General features: G+C 42.4%; 1 protein-coding gene across 1 annotated transcript in view; it reads right to left on the minus strand.

Moving 5' to 3' along the window:
• The window catches only part of LOC106563868 (short transient receptor potential channel 4), a 116,454-nt gene that overhangs the window by 65,635 nt on the left and 24,035 nt on the right, over nt 1-26,784 (minus strand). The window contains exons 4-6 of the mRNA XM_082957585.1: nt 9,311-9,451; nt 6,283-6,459; nt 2,285-2,485 (exon numbers count right to left, since the gene is read on the minus strand). Of these exons, the coding sequence (XP_082813711.1) occupies nt 2,285-2,485; nt 6,283-6,459; nt 9,311-9,451 (519 nt within the window). The remainder of the gene's footprint in view (nt 1-2,284; nt 2,486-6,282; nt 6,460-9,310; nt 9,452-26,784) is intronic.

The raw sequence follows: 26,784 nt of genomic DNA on the forward strand, positions 1-26,784 counted from the left end.
GTCTCTCTCTTTATGTAGTATTGTGGTCTCTCTCTTTATGTAGTGTTGTGATGTCTCTCTTTATGTAGTGTTGTGGTCTCTCTCTTTATGTAGTATTGTGGTCTCTCTCTTTATGTAGTATTGTGGTCTCTCTCTTTATGTAGTGTTGTGGTCTCTCTCTTTATGTAGTATTGTGGTCTCTCTCTTTATGTAGTATTGTGGTCTCTCTCTTTATGTAGTGTTGTGGAGTCTCTCTTGTCGTGATGTGTGTTTTGTCCTATATTTTTAATCTCAGCCCCCGCAGGAAGCATTTTGCCTCTTGGTAGGCCATCATTGTAAATAAGAATTTGTTCTTAGTTAAATAAAGGTTCAATAAAAACATGTGGTGTGTAGTGTAATGTACTAGTGTATATAGTATAAACTTTTACCTCTTTCTGGCGATATGTATTGGCTAGTTTGAGTCTCGCCAGGTCGTAGTGAGTAGTGTAGTACTGTAGTAGTGTATTAGTGTAGTGTAGTACTGTAGTAGTGTATTAGTGTAGTAGTGTAGTGTATTTGTGTAGTACTGTAGTGTATTAGTGTAGTGCAGTACTGTAGTGTGGTAGTGTAGTGTAGTACTGTAGTAGTGTAGTGTAGTACTGTAGTAGTGTAGTTTAGTACTGTAGTAGTGTAGTACTGTAGCAGTGTAGTGTAGTAGTGGTATCTAGTACTGTAGTAGTGTAGTGTAGTAGTGTAGTACTGTAGTAGTGTAGTATAGTGTTGTAGCAGTGTAGTGTAGTACTGTTGTAGTGTAGTAGTGTAGTAGAGTGTAGTACTGTAGTAGTGTAGTGTAGTATAGTGTAGGGTAGTGCCGTAGCAATGGAGTGTAGTAGTTTAGTCTAGTACTGTAGAAGTGTAGTAGTATAGTACTGTAGTAGTGTATATATACACTGAACAAAAATATAAACGCAACATGCAAAACATTTCTATGATTTTACTGAGTTACAGTTGGTATAAGGAAATTAGTCAATTGAAATAAATTCATTAGACCCTAATCTATGGATTTCACATGACTGGGCAGGGGCACAGCCATGGGTTGGCCTGGAAGGGCATAGGCCCACCCACTGGGGAGCCAGGCCCAGCCAATCAGAATTAGTTTTTCCCCACAAAAGGGCTTCATTACAGACAGAAATAATCCTCAATTCCATCAACTTGTCACGGTGTGCTCTACTGGTGGAGAGGTCAGGTGCAGGAGAGCAGAGAGTTGTGAACAGGCGCACACTTTATTTCGGCAGAGGCAATAAAACAGACAAGACGCCACTGCGTCAAAACCTCCAGCCAAAGGTACAAGTGCAAGGCGCGAAACAGTCACAAAAATGATCTAATGTTTTTTCAATAAACATCCTTTGTTTAAAAACCACGGAACAACGGGTAAAAACCCAGCCTGGCGCGTACACACGAAACATCTATTTCCCACAAAGACATGGGGGAGGGGAGCAGAGGACTAAATACATGCAGTGTGATTAGGGAATGTAAACCAGGTGTGCAAGGAACAAGACAAAACAAATGGATACATGAAAAATGGAGCGGCGATGGCTAGAAAGCCGGTGACGTCGACCGCCGAACGCCGCCCGAACAAGGAGAGGAGCCGACTTTGGCGGAAGTCGTGACACAACTGTCCGGGTGTATGGTCGCAGACGAGCCCGCAGGTAAAGAAGCTGGATGTGGTGGTCCTGGGCTGGCATGGTTACACGTGGTGTGCAGTTGTGAGGCCAGTTGGACATACTGCCAAATTCTCTAAAATGTCGTTGGAGGCGGCTTATGGTACAGAAATTAACCTTCAGTTCTCTGGCAACAGCTCTGGTATACATTCCTGCAGTCAGCATGCCGATTGCACGCTCCCTCAAAACTTGAGACATCTGTGGAATTGTCTTGTGTGACAAAACTGCCTTTTAATGTCCCCAGCACAAGGTGCACCTGTGTCATGATCATGCTGTTTAATCAGCTTTTTGATATACCACACCTGTCAGGTGGATGGATTATCTTGGCAAATGAGAAATGCTCACCAACAACGATTTAAACAAATGTGTGCATAAAATTAGAGAGAAATAAGCTTTTTGTGCATAATGAGAATTTCTGGTATTTTTGATTTCAGCTCATGAAACATGGGACCAATACTTTACATGTTGCTTTATATTTTTGTTCAGTGTAGTATAAACTCCTACCTCCTTCCGGTGGTATTTAACAGCCAGTTTTAGTCTAGCCAGGTAGTTGTGTGTAGTGTACTAGTGTGTAGTGTAGTAGTGTGTATAGTATAAACTCCTACCTCTTTCTGGTGATATTTAATAGCCAATTTGAGTCTAGCCAGGTCGTTGTTTCCCTCCTCCTCCAGCAGGTTGATGTCATCTCTGTAGTTCAGGATCATCTCCAGCTCTCTGGAGCTCCTGGTCTGATCCAGAAGGTCTTTAGCAAACTGCTTACACTGTTGGGATAACTCCTCATACTCCGACTTAAACTCGTTCTCCACCTGGGGTAAAGGGAGCGCAGAGTATATTAATTCATTCATTCAATGAAAAACCCAGGGCTCTAAAGATCATCATAAGATTAGCTTGGATTGAAGGGATCTTAATTTACTCAACCAACCACCCAGCCAGCCAGCCAGCCAGCCAATCAGCCAGCCTTCTTCTTCTTCTTCTTCTATGAGGTTTAACGGCGGTTGGCATCCAATTTGTTGTGTTACCGCCACCTACTAGACTGGAGTACAACTCCTTTACACTTAGCTTCATAGATAAAATGTAATAAATCTTTACCCTACCATCTAACACTACACTCACTCATTTCAAAATTATATAACATGAACACCCCCGCTACTCCACTAATTAAATGTATTTATTCCTCATGTCATTATCCTGAAAGTCCTTGACATCCCCACTTGACACATCCTGTAACTCTTCTGATGTCAAGTCACAATACCTCTCTGCATCTGCCACCACAACCTCAAGTTCTGCAACTTCAGTTCCATCCCTGCAGTACTGTTGATAACCATTGCTATAAATGCTAAAAATCCAATTTTACTGAAGCTTACATATCACTTTTTGGCCTATCCCTCTGTAGTGGTATATCTCTACTACTCTCACAACTCCTCCCCCTTAACCCATCTTCCTCTACTTTCTTCACTGCCTCAGCATATGACAACTTCTGCACTACTCTAACCCTGGAAACCTCAACCTGCCTCGCTTGCACGGGACATTTCTGATCCCCAACCCCATGGGCACCCCTACAAATAACACATTCCACTACTTTCCCCAATGCTACACATTACTTTTTCTCATGCCTTTCTGTACACTTCTCACAACTTGCACCCTCCCTCCTACACACTGCTGCCACATGCCCATAAGCTGGACACCTGTAACATCGTAATGTATTCGGCACATACGCTTGTATAGGATAATTTATATACAGTTGAAGTCGGAAGTTTAAATACACTTAGGTTGGAGTCATTAAAACTCGTTTTTCAACCACTCCACCAATTTCTTGTTAACAAACTATAGTTTTGGCAAGTCAGTTAGGACATCTACTTTGTGCATGACACAAGTAATTTTTCCAAAAATTGTTTACAGACAGATTATTTCATTTATAATTCACTGTATCACAATTCCAGTGGGTCAGAAGTTTACATACAGTTAGTTGATTATGCCTTTAAACAGCTTGGAAAATTCCAGAAAATGATGTCATGGCTTTAGAAGCTTCTGATAGGCTAATTGACATCATTTGAGTCAATTGGAGGTGTACCTATGGATGTATTTCAAGGCCTACCTTCAAACTCAGTGACTCTTTGCTTGACATCATGGGAAAATCAAAAGAAATCAGCCAAGACCTCAGAAAAATAATTGTAGACCTCCACAAGTCTGGTTCATCTTTGGGAGAAATTTCCAAACGCCTGAAGGTACCACGTTCATCTGTACAAACAATAGTACGCAAGTATAAACACCATGGGACCACGCAGCCGTCATATCGCTCAGGAATGAGACGTGTTCTGTCTCCTATAGATGAACGTACTTTGGTGCCGAAAAGTGCAAATAAATCCCAGAACAACAGCAAAGGACCTTGTGAAGATGCTGGAGGAAACAGGTACAAAAGTATCTATATCCACAGTAAAACGAGTCCAATATCGACAAAACCTGAAAGGCCGCTCTGCAAGGAAGAAGCCACTGCTCCAAAACCACAATTAAAAATCCAGATAACGGTTTGCCACTGCACATGGGGACAAAGATCGTACTTTTTGGAGAAATGTCCTCTGGTCTGATGAAACAAAAATAGAACTGTTTGGCCATAATGCCCATTGTTATGTTTGAAGGAAAAAGGGGGATGCTTGCAAGCCGAAGAACACCATCCCAACCGTGAAGCACAGGGGTGGCAGCATCATGTTGTGGGGGTGCTTTGTTGCAGGAGGGACTGGTGCACTTCACAAAATAGATGGCATCATGAGAAGGAAAATTATGTGGATATATTGAAGCAACAAATTCACCCAACTTATTGTGGGAAGCTTGTGGAAGGCTACCCGAAACGCTTGATCCAAGTTAAACAATTGCTACCAAATACTAATTGAGTGTATGTAAACTTCGGACCACTGGGAATGTGATGAAAGAAATAAAAGCTGAAATAAATCATTCTCTCTACTATTATTCTGACATTTCACATTCTTAAAATAAAGTGGTGATCCTAACTGACCTAAGACAGGGATTTTTTATTAGGATGAAATGTGTGTATGTGTAACAGTGTAGGTTCCGTCCCTCTCTTCACCTCAACCTGGGCTCGAACCAGGGACCCTTGCACACATCAACAACTGACACCCACGAAGCATCGTTACCCATCGCGCCACAAAAGCCGCGGCCCTTGCAATGCAAGGGGAACAACCACTTCAGGTCTCAGAGCGAGTGACGTCACCGATTGAAACGCTATTAGCGCGCACCACCGCTAACTAACTAGCCATTTCACATCGGTTACATATGTAAACCTCCGACTTCAACTGTGTCCTAGATTCACTTTTGTCGGGCAAAAACAAAATTTCAAAACTCAAAAGAACAGACAATGACTCTTCTGTTTCCCCAGTCTCGCCACCCTGTCTGTGTCACATCAAATGACAAGCATCACATACACCGTGAAACCACAACTGGATCAGCCAAAAGGCAAGAGTCCACTTTTTCCATAAACTTCACTCCTACTGTCAGACTCATCTTTATGTTGACCCTCGGTTCAAGCCTCGGGCTCAGAGAACTTCACAAAACCTACCACCTCTGATACGTCACCCTCATTCACTTCCATTTTCCCTCCTGTCTTCAGCCTCTGCTTACACTTTCTTCCCTTCTTCTTTAACAAACCATCTCCATTTTTTCCCAGCGTTCTTATTTGACTCAAGCTCACCCTCTTCTTCCTTCTTTCTCTTAAACCTTCTCTCCCTCTCCATTTCCCTCCATTCCTCCTCCGTTTTCCATGTACACGTCTCCTCATGATAATACTGCACTACTCCTAACCACTATCTCGTTCACGCCTCCTCCAGGGACTCCATCCCTGTTCTGTTTCACCTGTCCTTGTGATTGTCTTCACCCCCTCCAGGTGTCGCTTATTTTCCCCAGTGTATTTATCCCTGTGTTTCCTGTCTCTCTGTGCCAGTTTGTCTTCTTTGTTTCAAGTCAACCAGCGTGCTTTTCCCCGTGCTCCTGCTTTTGCTATTCTCTTTTGCTAGTCCCCCCAGTTTTGACCATTGCCTGTTTTCTGGACTCTGTATCCGCCTGCCTGACCAGTCTGCCTGCCCTGACCTCAAGCCTGTCTGCCACTCTGTACCTCCTGGACTCCGATCTGGTTTTGACCTTTTGCCTGTCCATGACCATTCTCTTGCCTACCCTTTTTGGAAGTAATAAATATAAAATACTCAAACCATCTGCCTCCCGTGTCTGCATCTGTGTCTGGCCCTGCTAGTCAGCCAACCAACTAATCAATCAGCCAATCAATCAATCAGTTGCCCCTTGATCATTCCTCACCTTGCTAAGTTAATGTAGTTCCCATGGCACTTATCATAAGAGTAGAGGTGTTAACCCTGGTGTCTTGGCTAAAATCCCAATCTGTCCCTCATACCATCATGGCCACCTAATCATCCCCAGCTTCCAATTGGCTCATTCATCCCCCCTCCTCTCCCCTGTAACTGTTCCCCAGGTTGTTGCTGTAAATGAGAATGTGTCCTCAGTCAACTTACCTGGTGAAATAAAAAAAATGGTCAACTAATCAATCAATAGATCACTCCCCCCTCTCTTGATCAAACCTCACCTTGCTAAGCTCCTGTAGTTCCCAGCTCAGTCTGAATGCTGTGAGGAAGGGGTCTTCACTGGAGAGGGCGATGAGGGAAGGGCTGGACAGGGCTCGGTAGATGTTGAGACGGGATCGGGAGTGGCGAAGGCTGTCCACATCCGAGCTGGACACACACTCCACACAGTTACAACGCACCTGGAAACACACGACACACCCTCCACACAGTTACAACGCACCTGGAGACACAAGACACACCCTCCACACAGTTACAACGCACCTGGAAACACACAACACACCCTCCACACAAACCCCTTTATCTGCATCCATGATGTCCTTTATATCAAACCCACCTCAAATGGACACCCCTTTATCTGCAACACACTAATACATGCTGGATTAAAAACATCTCAATTTGGGTAAATATTGGACAGAACACGTTGGGTCACTTAACCAACCCATTGCCAGTGCAAGGTTTGGTCGTTGATGCTAGGTTCTTGATCAGAGACGGGCAGTATTTGTGTCACATGCATTTGAAATACTCATTTTAATTACTTCTGAGTATTTTGTATGTTGTATTACACTGGGCTGAACTACACTCCAATGTATTTGGTAAAAAAATACTTTCAAAAGCTGCAATTTGTGTATTCAAAATAGAAAATACTTTCCTATACCATTTTTTTTTTACAGCGGTTCACAATTGTATGGCTCCACTTCACCCTGCATTGATATCAGAAGTCTGATGGTACTATGGTGTGATAAGAGTGTCTCTTAAATGTAAAAATGAACAATTGCAAGGTATGCTGGGTAGTATTTTAATAATGAGCTCAGTTGTTAATTTTCACATATACATATTGGTCATTTAGCAGATGCTCTTATCCAGAATGACAGTGCATTCAACTAATGTAAACAACATTTCACCATTACTGAGAATGTTGTTGCTGTTCGGCCAGCTATTTGCAAAATACATGTATTTTAATTAAAGTATCTTATATTTTGTTTTGATACATTTGTCTTTAGGGTATTTCGAAGTTGTATTTTGAAAATGTAATTTGTAATTTATGCCCATCCTTGGCTATGAGCCATCAGATCAGAGCAGAAGACTGGAGACGTATCTTAGTAGGGGCGTGGCTTTCAGATAGTTATTTATGGCCACCCGTGAAAGTAAATGTCAATCTGTTCTATTGTCAACATATGTTAAGGTTGAGCACTGACACTTATTGTAGTTTTTATTTAGGTTTACACAAGAGTACGAGTTCCATAAGTGGCTATGTATATCTCATTGCTGGGCTAGTTACAACTGTATCATATACTAGCCCACTAGCTCCTGAGTGGCACAGCGGTCTGAGGCACTGCATCTCAGTGCTAGAGGCATCACTACAGACTCTGGTTCGATTCCAGGCTGTATCACAACCGGCTATGATTGGGGGTCCCATAGGGCAGTGCACAACTGGCCCAGCATTGTCCGGGTTAGGGTTTGGCCGGGGTAGGCCATCATTGTAAATAAGAATTTACAACCGCATAATATACTATACTACTGCATAAAATACTATACCACTATATAATATGCCACAATAATACTGCATAATATACTATACCACTATACTACTGCATCATAAACTATACCACTATATAATATACCATACTTCTGCATAACATACTATACCACTGTACTACTGTATCATATACTATACCGCTATGTAATATACTATACTACTGCATAATATACTATACGATTATACTACTGTATCATATACTATACCACTATATAATATACTATAACACTATACTGCGGTATCATATACTATACTACGGCATAAAATACTATACCACTATATAATATACCACAATAATATTGCATAATATACTATACCACTACACTACTGCATCATAAACTATACCACTATATAATATTCTTCTGCATAACATACTCTACCACTATACTACTGTATCATATACTATACCGCTATTTAATATACTATACTACCACATAATATAATATTCCATTATACTACTACATAATATACTACACCACTATATAATATACCACTATACTACTGCATAATATACTATACCACTATATAATATACCACAATGCTATTGCATAATATACTATACCACTATAATACTGTATCATACACTATACCACTATATAATATACTATACCACTATACTACTGCATAATATACTATACCACTATATAATATACTATACACTGCATAATATACTATACCACTATACAACTGTATCATATACTACACCATTATATAATATACTACTGTATAATATACCATTATACAACTGCATCATAAAATATACCACCATATAATATACTACACTACTGCATAATATACTATACCACTAAACTACTGTATCATATACTATACCGTGATATAATATACTATACTACTGAATAATATACTATACCACTATACTACTGTTTCATATACTATACCACTGTATAATATACTATACCGCTATACTACTCTATCATATACTATACTACTTCCTAACATATTATACCACTGCATAACATACTATACCACTATACTACTGCATAACATAATACACCACTATACTACTGCATAATACAATATATCACTATACTACTATATAACATACAATACCACTATACTACTGTATCATATACTATACCACTATACAACTGCATCATATACTATACTACTGCATACAATACTATACCACTATATATTATACCGCACTACTACTTCATAATATACTATACCACTATACAATATACTATACCACAATATAATATACTATACTATATTACTGTATACTATACTATGCCACTAAAAATATACTATACCACTGTATAATATACCACTATACCACTGTATAATATTCTATACCACTATATAATATACTATACCACTATATAATATACTATACTACTGCATAATATACTATACTACTGCACAATATACTATACCACTATACAACTATATCATATACTATAATACTGTATAATATGCTATACCACTATTTAAAATACTATACCACTATACTACTGGTATGGTTACAGTACCTCGTGTGGTTGTGGAACAGCCACTCCTTTCTGCACCAGTAGTTTGATGATCTCATAGTTGTTGGTGTGAGCTGCCAGAATGATGGGGGTGATGTCAGGAGTGAAGTCAGAGAACTGCTTGTCCAATAGGATCGGAGGAACCTGGAGAGAGGGCGGCGCAGAGGGAAAGCCAGGTAAGGATCAGTCAAGCAATCCATTCATCCACAAGTCAACCAACCAATCAATCAATCAATCAATCGATCAACCAATAAATCAACTCATCAACCAATCATTGAAATAATCAATCAATCAATCAATAAATCAATCATTCAATCCATCCATATTATTAATAAAGCTCTTTTGATATCAACAGTAGTCACAAAGTGCTTTACAGTAAACTGGCGAAGAGCAAGCAGAATCAGAGTGGATGAGTGGTATTCAGTGAGGAAGGGAGGAAGGGAGGGTGGTTAACATATGGAATTGTTTTAAGATAGTCATACCATGGATCATTTAGCTACTTGAATTCGAATTTTAGGACCGCTGCATGTATCGCAGAATTTTTTTTAACAATTATTTGATAAAATATTGCATTTAGCCTTTATTAATATAGCCCATAGAAATACATTCAATAACATATTCAAATGGCAAAACAGACTGTCAAAAAATATATAATCCAAAAAGGTTTTGAAGTGTCTGTCCTATATCTAGGAGATATAAGAAAGTTCAAGAAATATACATGCTCAAAAAAATAAAGGGAACACTAAAATAACACATCCTAGATCTGAATGAATGAAATAATCTTATTAAATACTTTTATCTTTTCATAGTTGAATGTGCTGACAACAAAATCACACAAAAATAATCAATGGAAATCCAATTTATCAACCCATGGAGGTCTGGATTTGGAGTCACACTCAAAATTAAAGTGGAAAACCACACTACAGGCTGATCCAACTTTGATGTAATGTCCTTAAAACAAGTCAAAATGAGGCTCAGTAGTGTGTGTGGCCTCCACGTGCCTGTATGACCTCCCTACAATGCCTGGGCATGCTCCTGATGAGGTGGCGGATGGTCTCCTGAGGGATTTCCTCCCAGACCTGGACAAAAGCATCCGCCAACTCCTGGACAGTCTGTGGTGCAACGTGGCGTTGGTGGATGGAGCGAGACATGATGTCCCAGATGTGCTCAATTGGATTCAGGTCTGGGGAACGGGCGGGCCAGTCCATAGCATCAATGCCTTCCTCTTGCAGGAACTGCTGACACACTCCAGCCACATGAGGTCTAGCATTGTCTTGCATTAGGAGGAACCCAGGGCCAACCGCACCAGCATATGGTCTCACAAGGGGTCTGAGGATCTCATCTCGGTACCTAATGGCAGTCAGGCGAGCACATGGAGGGCTGTGCGGCCCCCCAAAGAAATGCCACCCCACACCATGACTGACCCCCGCCAAACCGGTCATGCTGGAGGATGTTGCAGGCAGCAGAACGTTCTCCACGGCGTCTCCAGACTGTCACGTCTGTCACATGTGCTCAGTGTGAACCTGCTTTCATCTGTGAAGAGCACAGGGCGCCAGTGGCGAATTTGCCAATCTTGGTGTTCTCTGGCAAATGCCAAACGCCCTGCACGGTGTTGGGCTGTAAGCACAACCCCCACCTGTGGACGTCGGGCCCTCATACCACCCTCATGGAGTCTGTTTCTGACCATTTGAGCAGACACATGCACATTTGTGGCCTGCTGGAGGTCATTTTGCAGGGCTCTGGCAGTGCTCCTCCTTGCACAAAGGCGGAGGTAGCGGTCCTGCTGCTGGGTTGTTGCCCTCCTACGGCCTCCTCCACGTCTCCTGATGTACTGGTCTGTCTCCTGGTAGCGCCTCCATGCTCTGGACACTACGCTGACAGACACAGCAAACCTTCTTGCCACAGCTCGCATTGATATGCCATCCTGGAAGAGCTGCACTACCTGAGCCACTTGTGTGGGTTGTAGACTCCGTCTCATGCTACCACTAGAGTGAAAGCACCGCCAGCATTCAAAAGTGACCAAAACATCAGCCAGGAAGCATAGGAACTGAGAAGTGGTCTGTGGTTACCACCTGCAGAACCACTCCTTTATTGGGGGTGTCTTGCTAATTGCCTATAATTTCCACCTGTTGTCTATACTATTTGCACAACAGCATGTGAAATGTATTGTCAATCAGTGTTGCTTCCTAAGTGGACAGTTTGATTTCACAGAAGTGTGATTGACTTGAAGTTACATTGTGTTGTTTAAGTGTTCCCTTTATTTTTTTGAGCAGTATATATATTGGACACGTATTTAACCACTTTGTTGGCACAAAACTAAACTCAGCAAAAAAAGAAACATCCTCTCACTGTCAACTGAGTTTATTTTCAGCAAACTTAACATGTGTAAAAATGTGTATGAACATAACAAGATTCAACAACTGAGACATAAACCGAACAAGTTCCACAGACATGTGAAATGGACATGTGAAACTAACAGAAATGGAATAATGTGTCCCTGAACAAAGGGGGGGTCAAAGTCAAAAGTAACAGTCAGTATCTGGTGTGACCACCAACTGCATTAAGTACTGCCGTGCATCTCCTCCTCATGGACTGCACCAGATTTGCCAGTTCTTGCTGTGAGATGTTACCCCACTCTTCCACCAAGGCACCTGCAAGTTCCTGGACATTTCTGGGGGGAATGGCCCTAGCCCTCACCCTCTGATCCAACAGGTCCCAGACGTGCTCAATGGGATTGAGATCCGGGCTCTTCGCTGTCCATGGCAGAATACTGACATTCCTGTCTTGCAAGAAATCACGCACAGAACGAGCAGTATGGCTGATCGCATTGTCATGCTGGAGGGTCATGTCAGGATGAGCCTGCAGGAAGGGTACCACACGAGTGAGGAGGATGTCTTCCCTGTAACGCACAGCGTTGAGATTGCCTGCAACGACAACAAGCTCAGTCCGATGATGCTGTGACACACCATCCCAGACCATGACGGACCCTCCACCTCCAAATCGATCCCGCTCCAGAGTACAGGCATCGGTGTAACGCTCATTCCTTCAACGATAAATGTGAATCTGACCATCACCCCGGTGAGACAAAACCGCGACTCGTCAGTGAAGAGCACTTTTTGCCAGTCCTGTCTGGTCCAGCGACGGTGGGTTTGTGCCCATAGGTGATGTTGTTGCCGGTGATGTCTGGTGAAGACCTGCCTTACAACAGGCCTACAAGCCCTCAGTCCAGCCTCTCTCAGCCTATTGTGGACAGTCTGAGCACTGATGGAGGGATTGTGCGTTCCTGGTGTAACTCGGGCAGTTGTTGTTGCCATCCTGTACCTGTCCCGCAGGTGTGATGCTCGGATGTACCGATCCTGTGCAGGTGTTGTTACAAGTGGTCTTCCACTGCGAGCATGATCAGCTATCCTTTCTGTCTCCCTGTAGCGCTGTCTTAGGCATCTCACAGTAGGGACATTGAAATGTATTGCCCAGGCAGCTTGCCTAAGGCACATTCACGCAGATGAGCAGGGACCCTGGGGATCTTTCCTTTGGTGTTTTTCAGAGTCATTAGAAAGGCCTCTTTAGTGTCCTAAGTTTTCATAACTGTGACCTTTATTGCCTACCATCTGTACGCTGTTAGTGTCTTAATGACCGTTCCACTGGTGCATGTTCATTAATTGTTTATGGTTCATTGAACAAGCATGGGAAACAGTGTTAAAACCCTTTACAATGAAGATCTGTGAAGTTATTCTGATTTTTACAAATTATCTTTGAAAGACAGGGTCCTGAAAAGGGGGCGTTTCTTTTTATGCTGAGTTTACTTCTATATTTCCGTAAATATTTTAAAACCTGTACCGGTTACCTTCAAATGGGTCCTATGATACTTGTGGGGGTCATAGAGCAAAACGGTGAGAGTCTCACCTTAGTCTCCCTATTAGTTTGTAGCCCAAACAGTTCGGACACTAAAGAAAGACGTTAGCACATAGGCGGTACCAACTTCAGACATGTCCAGTGGGGATTGTGGGGGGTTGTGGAGCAAAAATGGAGAACACCATCGTGTTCGTGATTCAAACGGTTCAAACGCTACAGATGTTTTCATGAGAAGACGGATTTTTGGGATGTCTCCTGCTCTGTTAAAACACTACTGTAGCTCTGCCACTTTCCACCGTAGATGCAGAAGGCCGACATAGGCGGATGAGGTGGATTGAGACGCAGCCCATAAAAAACCTCTCTCTTGCTTACTACACAGACAGACCTGGATGGGGACAATCTTACTGCACAGACAGACCTGGATGGGGACTATCTTACTACACAGACAGACCTGGATGGGGACTATCTTACTACACAGACAGACCTGGATGGGGACTATCTTACTACACAGACAGACCTGGATGGGGACTATCTTACTACACAGACAGACCTGGATGGGGACTATCTTACTACACAGACAGACCTGGATGGGGACTATCTTACTACACAGACAGACCTGGATGGGGACTATCTTACTACACAGACAGACCTGGATGGGGACTATCTTACTACACAGACAGACCTGGATGGGGACTATCTTACTACACAGACAGACCTGGATGGGGACTATCTTACTACACAGACAGACCTGGATGGGGACTATCTTACTACACAGACAGACCTGGATGGGGACTATCTTACTACACAGACAGACCTGGATGGGGACTATCTTACTACACAGACAGACCTGGATGGGGACTATCTTACTACACAGACAGACCTTGATGGTGACTAATTTATGATGTTAATTCGATTGATGTACTATATTTTAACCATATACATCAAATGGTTCTGGGATTGATTGCTCCATAGACATCAAATGGTTCTGGGATTGGGATTGATTGCTCTGGCCTGCACAGCCCATTTATTTATTCCTTTTATTTTGTATTGGTTGTAAGAGTGAATAATGCTCAGCCCTGTGTTATAGAGATGAATAGAGAGCACTCAGCCCAGTATTATAGAGATGAATAGAGAGCACTCAGCCCTGTGCTATAGGGATGAACAGAGAGCACTCAGCCCTGTGTTATAGAGATGAATAGAGCACTCAGCCCTGTGTAATAGGGATGAACAGAGAGCACTCAGCCCTGTGTTATAGAGATGAATAGAGAGCACTCAGCCCTGTGTTATAGAGATGAATATAGAGCACTCAGCCCTGTGTTATAGAGATGAAGAGAGCACTCACCTCTGTGTTATAGAGATGAAGAGAGCGCTCAGCCCAGTGTTATAGATATGAATAAAGAGCACTCAGCCCTGTGTTATAGAGATGAATATAGAGCACTCAGCCCTGTGTTATAGAGATGAAGAGAGCACTCAGCCCTGTGTAATAGGGATGAACAGAGAGCACTCAGCCCTGTGTTATAGAGATGAATAGAGAGCACTCAGCCCTGTGTTATAGAGATGAATATAGAGCACTCAGCCCTGTGTTATAGAGATGAAGAGAGCACTCACCTCTGTGTTATAGAGATGAAGAGAGCGCTCAGCCCAGTGTTATAGATATGAATAAAGAGCACTCAGCCCTGTGTTATAGAGATGAATATAGAGCACTCAGCCCTGTGTTATAGAGATGAAGAGAGCACTCAGCCCTGTGTAATAGGGATGAACAGAGAGCACTCAGCCCTGTGTAATAGGGATGAACAGAGAGCACTCAGCCCTGTGTTATAGAGATGAATAGAGAGCACTCAGCCCTGTGTTATAGAGATGAATAGAGAGCACTCAGCCCTGTGTTATAGAGATGAATATAGAGCACTCAGCCCTGTGTTATAGAGATGAAGAGAGCACTCAGCCCTGTGTAATAGGGATGAACAGAGAGCACTCAGCCCTGTGTTATAGAGATGAATAGAGAGCACTCAGCCCTGTGTTATAGAGATGAATATAGAGCACTCAGCCCTGTGTTATAGAGATGAAGAGAGCACTCACCTCTGTGTTATAGAGATGAAGAGAGCGCTCAGCCCAGTGTTATAGATATGAATAAAGAGCACTCAGCCCTGTGTTATAGAGATGAATATAGAGCACTCAGCCCTGTGTTATAGAGATGAAGAGAGCACTCAGCTCTGTGTTATAGAGATGAAGAGAGCACTCAGCCCTGTGTTATAGAGATGAAGAGAACACTTAGCCCTGAGATATACGGATGAATGATCACCTGACATGACATAAACCTTATAGAGGCAGTCAGCTGTAATTCCTGACCAAGGCAGGAAGGTAATGGGAGTTAAAGTCAGTTTCTGACTACCAATCCAATATCTCTCCCTCTCTCTCTCTCTCTCTCTCGCTCTCTTTCTCTCTCTCGAGCCTCCAACATGTAAAGTGTTGTTCCAAATCAGTGTAGGTAAAAACCATTGAGGGAATAATATAACCTCTGGGATATAGGGAATAGACGAACGCAGCCCCAGTCAGGCAGAGGATCAGGACAACTCAGAGAGGCATATTGCATACGCCTTGCTCTGGAAGATTGCTTTAATTTAATATATTTTCAGACAGAATAATTTAGCTTAAGTACAAACTCAGTCTCTGATCGGCTTATCTCCTGTCTAAAGCCCCTCCGATAACTGCTGTCACTCACACCGACTGGAAGACAGGAGTGTGTGTGAGTGTGTGTAAAATAGCTTCCTTCTCTTTATTTTAATTAAAACATATTTTATCTGATCTCCCTGATGGAGAGAGCGAGAAATAAAAATGAAGGAAAAAAGAGGAGAGAGGAAGATCAGGTGGTTGTCTTTTCCATTGCTCTTTGGGCCCTGGTCAAAAGTAGTGCACTAAGGAGAAAAGTTCAGGTTGTCATTTGGGACACAGATGGGGTTATTAGTTACAGCTGGGGTTATTAGTCACAGCCAGGGTTATTAGTCACAGATGGGGTTATTAGTTGCAGCCAGGGATATTAGTCACAAATGGGGTTATTAGTCACAGACAGGGATATTAGTCACAGACTGGGTTATTAGTTACAGACAGGGATATTAGTCACAGACTGGGTTATTAGTTACAGACAGGGATATTAGTCACAGGCAGGGTTATTAGTTACAGACAGGGATATTAGTCACAGGCAGGGTTATTAGTCACGGATGGGGTTATTAGTCACTGAGAGGGTTATTAGTCACAGGCAGGGTTTTAAGTCACAGCCGGGGTTTTTAGTCACAGATGGGGTTAATAGTTACAGATGGGGATATTAGTCACAGACTGGGTTATTAGTCACAGACAGGGTTATTAGTTACAGACAGGGATATTAGTCACAGGCAGGGTTATTAGTCACTGACAGGGTTATTAGTCACAGACAGGGTTATTAGTCATGGACTGGGTTATTGGACAAAGACAGGGTTATTAGTCACAGACAGGGTTGTTAGTCACAGACAGGGTTATTAGTCACAGACAGGGTTGTTAGTCACAGACATGGTTATTAGTCACAGATGGGGTTATTAGTCACAGATGGGGTCATTAGTCAGAGACAGGGTTATTAGTCACAGACAGGATTATTAGTTACAGACAGGGATATTAGTCACAGACGGGGTTATTAGTCGCAGGCAGGGTTATTAGTTACAGACAGGGATATTAGTCACAGACAGGGATATTAGTCACAGACAGGGTTATTAGTCACAGACAGGGGTATTAGTCACAGACATGATGATTAATCACAGACAGGGTTAATAGTCACAGACAGGGTTATTAGTCGCAGACAGGGTTAGTCACAGATAGGGTTAATAGTCACAGTTAGGGTTATTGGTCACAGACAGGGTTATTAGTCGCAGACAGGGTTATTAGTCGCAGACAGGGTTAGTCACAGATAGGGTTAATAGTCACAGTTAGGGTTATTGGTCACAGACAGGGTTAGTTATAACCTGTTGTGATATCCTTTTCCTCAGCATGTCTGTGTAAACCAGTAAAAATAAATCCATAGTGCCTTTACGTGGCAGGCTGGGGCACATATCAAACTTCACCTCAGGTCTTGCTTGACTGATACCCTTTTGAAAATATGCCGCAAACACATCACATTTAGATGTGGAGGAAAGTTCACATAGGTTTGATAGGATTTATCATCAAATAATCTACACCTAATGGCTGTACACTGTGCACCGGCATAGACTGGGGGGGGGGTGGGGGGCTGTTTGTGTGTGTGCGCGTGTCGGTTTGGTCAGAGAGATGGTGTGTTATGCTAATAGCAGCGCAGGAATGAAACGAAATGATTGCCCACTCGTCCTCTTAATGTTTATTCATTGCGTTACTCATATTGAGGACAGAAGAAGAGAGGCCTGCACAATATTGGTGATGAATATGAATGCAACCACACAGTGTGTGTGTGTGTGTGTGTGTGTGTGTGTGTGTGTGTGTGTGCGCGGGTGTGTGAAGAGGTGAGAGTAGCTGTTAGATCAGACAGTGTAGGGCAGTGCTTCCCAAACTCGGTCCTGGGGACCCCCAAAGGAGTGCACGTTAAGGTTTTTGCCCCCCTAACACTACACAGCCAATTCAAATAATCAAAGCTTCATGATGAATTCATTATTTGAATCAGCTGTGTAGTGTTAGGGGGGCAAAAAACCTTAACGTGCACCCCTTTGGGGGTCCCCAGGACCGAGTTTGGTAAACCCTAGTGTCGGGTGGTGTCCACCAACTCTGCACCACCGGGTGATGAAATATCACTTCCACAAACATGATTATTCATGTCATAAATCGTCTTCAAAGTTGTTTCCAGGGGTCGCAAAAAGCGAAATTATCACGACGAGCTGAATTAAATGTAAAAGGCTGTACGGTCAGTGTTCCTGGGACATTTCACAGAGATGTGCTTGTTTTTCTGAGAAATCTTAAAAAAAAAAAAAATGAAATTTTGAATGAAAATGAAAAGTTTATACTAAAATATGAAAATACTACAGAAGAGAGAAACAAGGTTGACTAATCACTGTTTTGAAACTTAACATAATAAAATAAAATTAAGAAAACAACTTAATGATTGATTCCTTTTCAGTCTGTCCTTTATACATCTACACAGCAAATACTCCATTATTCTCCAGATATGGGTCCTGTCATGACTCCTACCGAAGGTGGCGCCCCCTTCCTGCTCGGGTGGCGCTCGGCGGTCGTCGTCACCGGCCTACTAGCTGCCACTGATTCCCTTTTTGTTTTCCCCCCTTTTCGTTATTAGGTGCACCTGTTCTGAGTTGGGCTGATTAGCGGGCTTTATTAGCCAGTAGGCCCGCCTGCTCTTTGTGCGGGATTATTTTCATTGTATGCTGTGCGTGGTGACACGCTGTTTGTTGTACATTTTCAGTGGTGCGTGTGTTTTACGCAAGCTGTGTTTTGTCCCTTGTGTTTGGGGCACTTTGTTTTGTTGTGCGCTCTGAGCGCTGTTTGGGTTAGCTTGTCGTTTCAGCCATTGTGCCTATTAAAGCTAATACCCTGCATCGCTGCTTCCTGCACTTGATTCCTCGTCAGCAAACACCCACGCCTTACAGGATACACACTTTTCAGTGTTAGATTAACACACTGCTTCCAGAGTGCCTTGCCTTTCAGGTGAATTGTAGAGTTACCAACAATGACTTTTTTTTTTTTGGTGACAGACACGTGGTTGTTGCATTCACCCATGTTCAGTCCTGTAGCGTTCACCAAATGAGATCCTAATATGTTATCATTCAAATTAAATGATTTAACACAATACGTATTTAATAAGGCCTTATTTTAGAATGGCTAGTAGAGTAGCCATAAACACTTATCAATCAAATCAAATCAAATTTATTTTTATATAGCCCTTCGTACATCAGCTGATATCTCAAAGTGCTGTACAGAAACCCAGCCTAAAACCCCAAACAGCAAGCAAAGCATGTGAAAGAAGCACGGTGGCTAGGAAAAACTCCCTAGGAAAAACTCCCTAGAAAGGCCAAAAACCTAGGAAGAAACCTAGAGAGGAACCAGGCTATGAGGGGTGGCCAGTCCTCTTCTGGCTGTGCAGGGTGGATATTATGAGTCTATTGACATACCAGTGTGTCAATCTAAGTAACATAATTTAAAAAAAAATCCCCATCAAAATATGTCCATTTAAGCTAGAGATGCCGGTTTGGCCTACAAACTAATATGAGCCTACTATGGAAAGGAGAGACTCTCGCGAACACGATGGTGTTCTCCGTTTTGCTCCACGACCCCCACAAGTATCACGGGACTAGTCTGAATGTAACCCATACAAATGAATGGAAGAATACTGTAGAGGTAGTTTTGTGGAAACAAAAATAAGAGGTTAAATATGTGTCCCAAAAACATCTATATTTCCTGAGATGTTGTATATCTTGCTCATTTATTTTTTGACTGTCTTTGTCATTTATGAATGTGTTATTCAATGCTTTTCTATGGGCTACTGCAGTAAAACCCAAATGTAATATTTTATCCAATATTTTTCTAATTATATTTTTTTAATACGTAAAAGTGTCCTAACATCAAAATCAAGTACTTGCAAAAACAAACATTGAAACAAACATTTCAAAAAATCAACCTGCAATAGAGCATGCTGGGAAATATGATCATAATGGGAGTGGTTTTTGTTTAACACTGGTTCTTAACACCAACACTGGAGTACTTTTACACCAACGAGTGTTAATATAATACTTACAGAGTTAATTTAACACCTGAATTAACACTGGCCAATTTGATGTGTACTCTCATATAGATAGAGTTTTGAGAATGACACAAATATAAATTTCCACAAAGTTTGCTGCTTCAGTGTCTTTAGATATTTTGTCAGATGTTACTATGGAAAACTTAAGTATAATTACAAGCATTTCATAAGTGTCAAAGGCTTTTATTGACAATTACATGAAGTTGATGCAAAGAGTCAATATTTGAGGTGTTGACCCTTCTTTTTCAAGACCTCTGCAATCCGCCCTGGCATTATGTCAATTAACTTCTGGGCCACATCCTGACTGATGGCAGCCCATTCTTGCATAATCAATGCTAGTAGTTTGTCAGAATTTGTGGGTTTTTGTTTGTCCACCCGCCTCTTGAGGATTGACCACAAGTTCTCAATGGTATTAAGGTCTGGGGAGTTTCCTGGCCATGGACCCAAAATATTGATGTTTTGTTCCCTGAGCCACTTAGTTATCACTTTTGCCTTATGGCAAGGTGCTCCATCATGCTGGAAAAGGCATTGTCCGTCACCAAACTGTTCCTGGATGGTTGGGAGAAGTTGCTCTCGGAGGATGTGTTGGTACCATTCTTTATTCATGGCTGTGTTCTTAGGCAAAATTGTGAGTGAGCCCACTCCCTTGGCTGAGAAGCAATCCCACACATGAATGGTCTCAGGATGCTTTACTGTTGGCATGACACAGGACTGATGGTAACGCTCACCTTGTCTTCTCCGGACAAACTTTTTTTCCGGATGCCCCAAACAATCGGAAAGGGGATTCATCAGAGAAAATGACTTTACCCCAGTCCTCAGCAGTCCAATCCCTGTACATTTTGCAGAATATCAGTCTGTTCCTGATGTTTTTCCTGGAGAGAAGTGGCTTCTTTGCTGCCCTTCTTGACACCAGGCCATCCTCCAAAAGTCTTTGCCTCACTGTGCGTGCAGATGTACTCACACCTGCCTGCTGCCATTCCTGAGCAAGCTCTGTACTGGTGGTGCTCCGATCCTGCAGTTGAATCAACTTTAGGAGACGTCCTGGCGCTTGATGGACTTTCTTGGGCACCCTGAAGCCTTCACAACAGTTGGAACCGCTCTCCTTGAAGTTCTTGATGATCCGATAAATGGTTGATTTAGGTGCAATCTTACTGGCAGCAATATCCTTGCCTGTGAAGCACCTTTTGTTTCCTTGCAGGTAACCATGGATGACAGAGGAAGAACAATGATTCCAAGCACCACCCTCCTTTTGAAGCTTCCAGTCTGTTATTCGAACTCAGTCAGCATGACAGAGTGATCTCCAGCCTTGTCCTCGTCAACACTCACACCTGTGTTAACGAGAGAATCACTGACATGATGTCAGCTGGTCCTTTTGTGACAGGGCTGAAATGCAGTGGAAATGTTTTTGGGGGATTAATTTCATTTGCATAGCAAAGAGGGACTTTGCAATTATTTGCAATTCATATGATCATTCTTCATAACATTCTGGAGTATATGCAAATTGCCATCATACAAACTGAGGCAGCAGACTTTGTGAAAATGAATATCTGTGTCAATCTCAAAACTTTTGGCCACGACTGTACATTGATCTAAAATTCAAGCTGCAACAAGTACAGTCCTCCTATCTCCACCTGGAGAATGAGACACAACACACAAACAGCTCAGTAGGAAACCCCTTCACAACAGCAAGAGGAATGTCGGGTCAACTCTGTAGAACTCAAGACCTGTCTCTGCATCCCGAATCCAAATCATTCCCCATTCCACTACATTTCCTCCGATGTAACTGGAGACAACGAAGACACAGTAGTAGAAGGCAACACTGCAGAAGTGTTATAGAGGAAACAGCATGCGGCGCGGTAAGACTAATACAGCCAATTTTAGCAGTCACCCCAAAATCAATCTGTGGATGAATAAATCTCCCAGCAGAAGAGGACAATAGAAATAAATGGGATTCACAATTCTCTGTCTCTCTCTCTCTCTCTTGATCTCAATGTCAAGAAGCAAACATACTATCATGAATCACTCACATCCTCTCATCACATCCCAACACAAAGCAATGATGAGATATTAGCCATGATAAACTGAAACAGACAAAGGCACGCACGCACGCACCGCACGCACGCACGCAATCACACACACGCACGCACGCACGCAATCACACGCAATTACTCTCTCTCTCTTTCTCTCTCTCTCTCCAATTCAAAAGTGGCTTTACTGACATGGGAAACGTGTTTACATTGCCAAAGCAAGTGAAATAAACAATAACCAAAAGTGAGAAGAATTTAACAGTAAACAGTGCAATTACAAAGTTTGAAAAAGATAAAGACGTTTCAAGTGTTATATTATCAGCTACAGTATGAACAGTTTTTTTAGCAATGTGTAAATTGTTGTAGTACAAATAGTAGGGAAAGATAAATAAACAGATAAATACTGGTGGTATTTACAATGTTGTTTATGCTTCACTGGTTGCCCTTTTCTCATGACAACGGGCTACAAATCTTGCTGCTGTGATTGCACACTGCGGTATTTCGCCTTACAGATATGGGAGTTAATCAATGTTTGATTTGTTTTCAAATGATTTGTGGATCTGTTTGATCTGTGGGAAATACAGTGCATTCTGAAAGTATTCAGTCCCCTTGACCTTTTCCACATTTTATTAAGTTACAGCCTTATTCTAAAATAGATAAAATAAATACATGTCCTCATCAATCTACACACAATACCCCATAATGACATCACAATACCGCATAATGACATCACAATACCCCATAATGACATCACAATACCCCATAATGACAAAGCGAAAACAGATTTTTAAAATATTTAGCAAATGTAAAAAATATAAAAACAGAAAAACCTTATTTACATAAGTCTTCAGACCCTTTGCTATGAGTCTCGAAATGGTACATTTAATTGATTGGATATGATTTGAAAAGGCACACACCTGTTTATATAAGGTCCTACAGTTTACAGTGAATTGTCGATAGAACTCTGAGACAGGACTGTGTCGAGGCACAGATCTGGGGAAGGGTACCAAAACATTTCTGCAGCATCGAAGGTTCCAAAGAACACAGTGGCCTCCATCATTCTTAAATGGAAGAAGCTTGGAACCACCAAGACACTTCCTAGAGATGGCTGCCCGGCCAAACTGAGCAATCGGGTGAGAAGGGCCTTGGTCAAGGAGGTGACCAAGAACCCGATGTTCACTGTGACAGAGCTCCAGAGTTCCTCTGTGGAGATGGGAGAACCTTCCAGAAGGACAACCATCTCTGCAGCACTCTACCAATCAGGCCTTTATGGTAGAGTGACCAGACGGAAGCCACTCCTCACTAAAATGCACACGACAGCCCACTTGGAGTTTGCCAAAAGGCTACTAAATAAATTTGACCATGAGAAACAAGATTCTCTGGTCTGATGAAACTCTTTAGCCTGAATGCCAAGCATCATGTCTAGAGGAAACCTGGCACCATCCCTAACGTGAAGCACGGCAGCATCATGCTGTGGGGATGTTTTTCAGTGGCAGGGACTGGGAGACTAGTCAGGATCAAGGGAAAAATGAACAAAGTACAGAGAGATCCTTGATGAAAAACTGTTCCACAGTGCTCAGGACCTTAGACTGGGGTGAAGATTCAACTTCCAAAAGGACAATGACCCTAAGCACACAGCCAAGACAACGTAGGAGTGGCTTCAGATCAAGTCTCTGAATGTCCTTGAGTGGACCAGCCAGAGCCCGGACTTGAACTTGATCGAACATCTTAGGAAAGACCTGAAAATAGCTGTGCAGCAACTCTCCCCATCCAACCTGACAGAGTTTGAGAGGATCTGCAGAGGAGAATGGGAGAAACACCCCAAATACAGGTGTGCCAAGCTTGTAGCGTCATACCCAAGAAGACTCGAGGCTGTACTCGCTGCCAAAGGTGCTTCAACAAAGAACTGAGTAAAGGGTCTGAATAATTATGTAAATGTAATATATTTATATTTTATTTTGTTATAAATTTGCCAATATTTCTAAAAACCTGTTTTTGCTTTGTCATTATGGGCTGTGTATGTAGATTGATGAGGGAAAGAAACATTTTCATACATTTTAGAATAAGGTTATATAATGTAACAACATGTGGAGAAAGTCAAGGGCTCTGAATACTTTCCGAATGCACTGTATGTGTCTCTAATATGGTCATACATTTGGCAGGAGGTTAGGAAGTGCTACCCAGTTTCCACCTCATTTTGTCTTCTCTTGAGAGCCAGGTCTGCCTACAGGGGCCTTTCTCAATAGCAAGGCTATGCTCACTGAGTTTGTACATAGTCAAAGCTTTCCTTAATTTTGGGTCAGTCACAGTGGTCAGTTATTCCGCCACTGTGTATTCTCTGTTTAGGACCAGATAGCATTTCAATTGGTTTTTTAGTTGATTCTTTCCAGTGTGTCAAATAGTTATCTTTTTGCTTTCTCATAATTTGGTTGGGAAATGGGTTCTATAGCTGATTCAATTAATTTGAGCCAGATCCTAATTGGGATGTCGAGTTTTATGTTCCTTTTGATGGCATAGAAGGACCTTTCTTGCCTTGTCTCAAATCAAAACGTATTTAAAGAGCATTTAGAAACACTAAACACTACAGTAAATCAATGATAAAATACCATAGAAAGTAAATCAAACAATTATTAAAATTCCAGTTTTTCTTACATTGTTTGTGATTTAAAATGGTGTCTGTTCCTCTTACCTGACAGGGCTGTTCCTCTTACCTGACAGGGCTGTTCCTCTTACCTGACAGGGCTGTTCCTCTTACCTGACAGGGCTGTTCCTCTTAGCTGACAGGGCTGTACCTCTTACCTGACAGGGCTGGTCCTCTTAGCTGACAGGGCTGTTCCTTTTAGCTGACAGGGCTGTTCCTCTTAGCTGACAGGGCTGTACCTCTTACCTGACAGGGCTGGTCCTCTTAGCTGACAGGGCTGTTCCTTTTAGCTGACAGGGCTGTTCCTCTTAGCTGACAGGGCTGTTCCTCCTACCTGACAGGGCTGTTCCTCCTACCTGACCTGCTGCGACCCCTGGCTTGGTTCTGTATCTAGGAACCGGCTTGTGGGAGCAGAGCACCCTCACTGGGTTGTATGGAATGAGCATGTCTGTCAGATAAGAGGGGCCAAGGCCATGCAGGATTTTAAAATCAGACTGATACTTTACAGGCATCCAATGTAGTGCAGATAAACGTGGATTGATGTGCTCATTCCGTCTAGTGCTGCAGTGTTCTGGACCAGATGTAGGTTTCTAATAGTAGAGACTGAGCAGCTGGACAGGAGGGAATTACAGTAGTTTAGCCTAGATGATAGTAGAGACTGAGCAGCTGGACAGGATGGAATTACAGTAGTTTAGCCTAGATGATAGTAGAGACTGAGCAGCTGGACAGGAGGGCATTACAGTAGTCTAGCCTAGATGATAGTAGAGACTGAGCAGCTGGACAGGAGGGAATTACAGCAGTTTAGCCTAGATGATAGTAGAGACTGAGCAGCTGGACAGGATGGAATTACAGTAGTTTAGCCTAGATGATAGTAGAGACTGAGCAGCTGGACAGGAGGGCATTACAGTAGTCTAGCCTAGATTAAACAAACGCATGGACCAGATTCTCGGCATCTGGCTGTGAGATTAAGTTTCTAACTCTGAAAACATTCCTGAGATTGAAGTATGTTGTTCTGGGTGTGCTTTTGTGTGATTGTCAAAAGTTAGGCCAGGGTCAAAGGTAACACCAAGGTTTTTAACAACAATGTTAGCTGTAATGAGGCAACCATCAACGTTAAGAGTGAGGTCTGACACAGCCTTGTGGAAGTTACCTGTGGTGCTGAATTTTAGGCCGAGGTAGGTGCAATTATTTGTGAGCTCTAGGGCAACGGTGTCTAGATGGAATTTTGTATTTGTTGTCATGACAACTTAACCTTTTTTGGAGCACCAATAGACCCAAGTCTGACAGAATCTGTGCAGAACATCTAGGTGCTGCTCTAGGCCCTCCTTGGTTGGGGACAGAAGCACCAGATTATCAGCAAAAAGTAGACATTTGACTTCAGATTCTAGTAGGGTGAAGCCGGGTGCTGCAGACTGTTCTACTGCCCTTGCCAATTCATTGACATACAGTATACTGTATGTTGAAGAGGGTGGGGCTCAAGCTGATTGATTCATTGATTTTATAAATGTCATATGTTTTTCCCCCAATACCGCTTTCCATCAATTTGTATAGCAGACCCTCATGCCAAATTGAGTCAAATTTGAAATCAACAAAGCATGAGAAGACTTTCCTTTTGATTGTTTGTCAATACGGATGTGCTGGGTGTATACAGTGGCGTGCGAAGTATTCACCACCCTTGGCATTTGGGGGGGTTGTATCATTTTATTTACACAACATGCCTACCACTTTGAAAATGCAAAATATTTTTTATTGTGAAACAATCAAGAAATAAGACAAAAAAAACTTGAGTGTGCATAACTATTCACCCCCTCCAATAGTCAATACTTTGTAGAGCCACCTTTTTCAGCAATTACAGCTGCAAGTCTCTTGGGGTATGTCTCTATAAGCTTGGCACATCTAGCCACTGAGATTTTTGCCCATTCTTCAAGGCAAAACTGCTCCATCTCCTTCAAGTTGGATGGGTTCTGCTGGTGTACAGCAGTCTTTAAGTCATAGCACAGATTCTCAATTGGATTGAGTTCTGGGCTTTGACTAGGCCATTTCAAGACATTTAAATGTTTCCCCTTAAGCCACTTGAGTTTTGCTCTAGGAGTATGTTTAGGGTCATTGTCCTGCTGGAAGGTGAACCTCCGTCCCAGTCTCAAATCTCTGGAAGACTGAAACAGGTTTCCCTCAAGAATATCTCTGTATTTAGCCCCATTTACCATTCCTTCAA

Source organism: Salmo salar, chromosome 11 (genome assembly GCF_965601325.2).
Source record: "Salmo salar chromosome 11, fSalSal1, whole genome shotgun sequence".
In the NCBI taxonomy this organism is placed as follows: domain Eukaryota; kingdom Metazoa; phylum Chordata; class Actinopteri; order Salmoniformes; family Salmonidae; genus Salmo; species Salmo salar.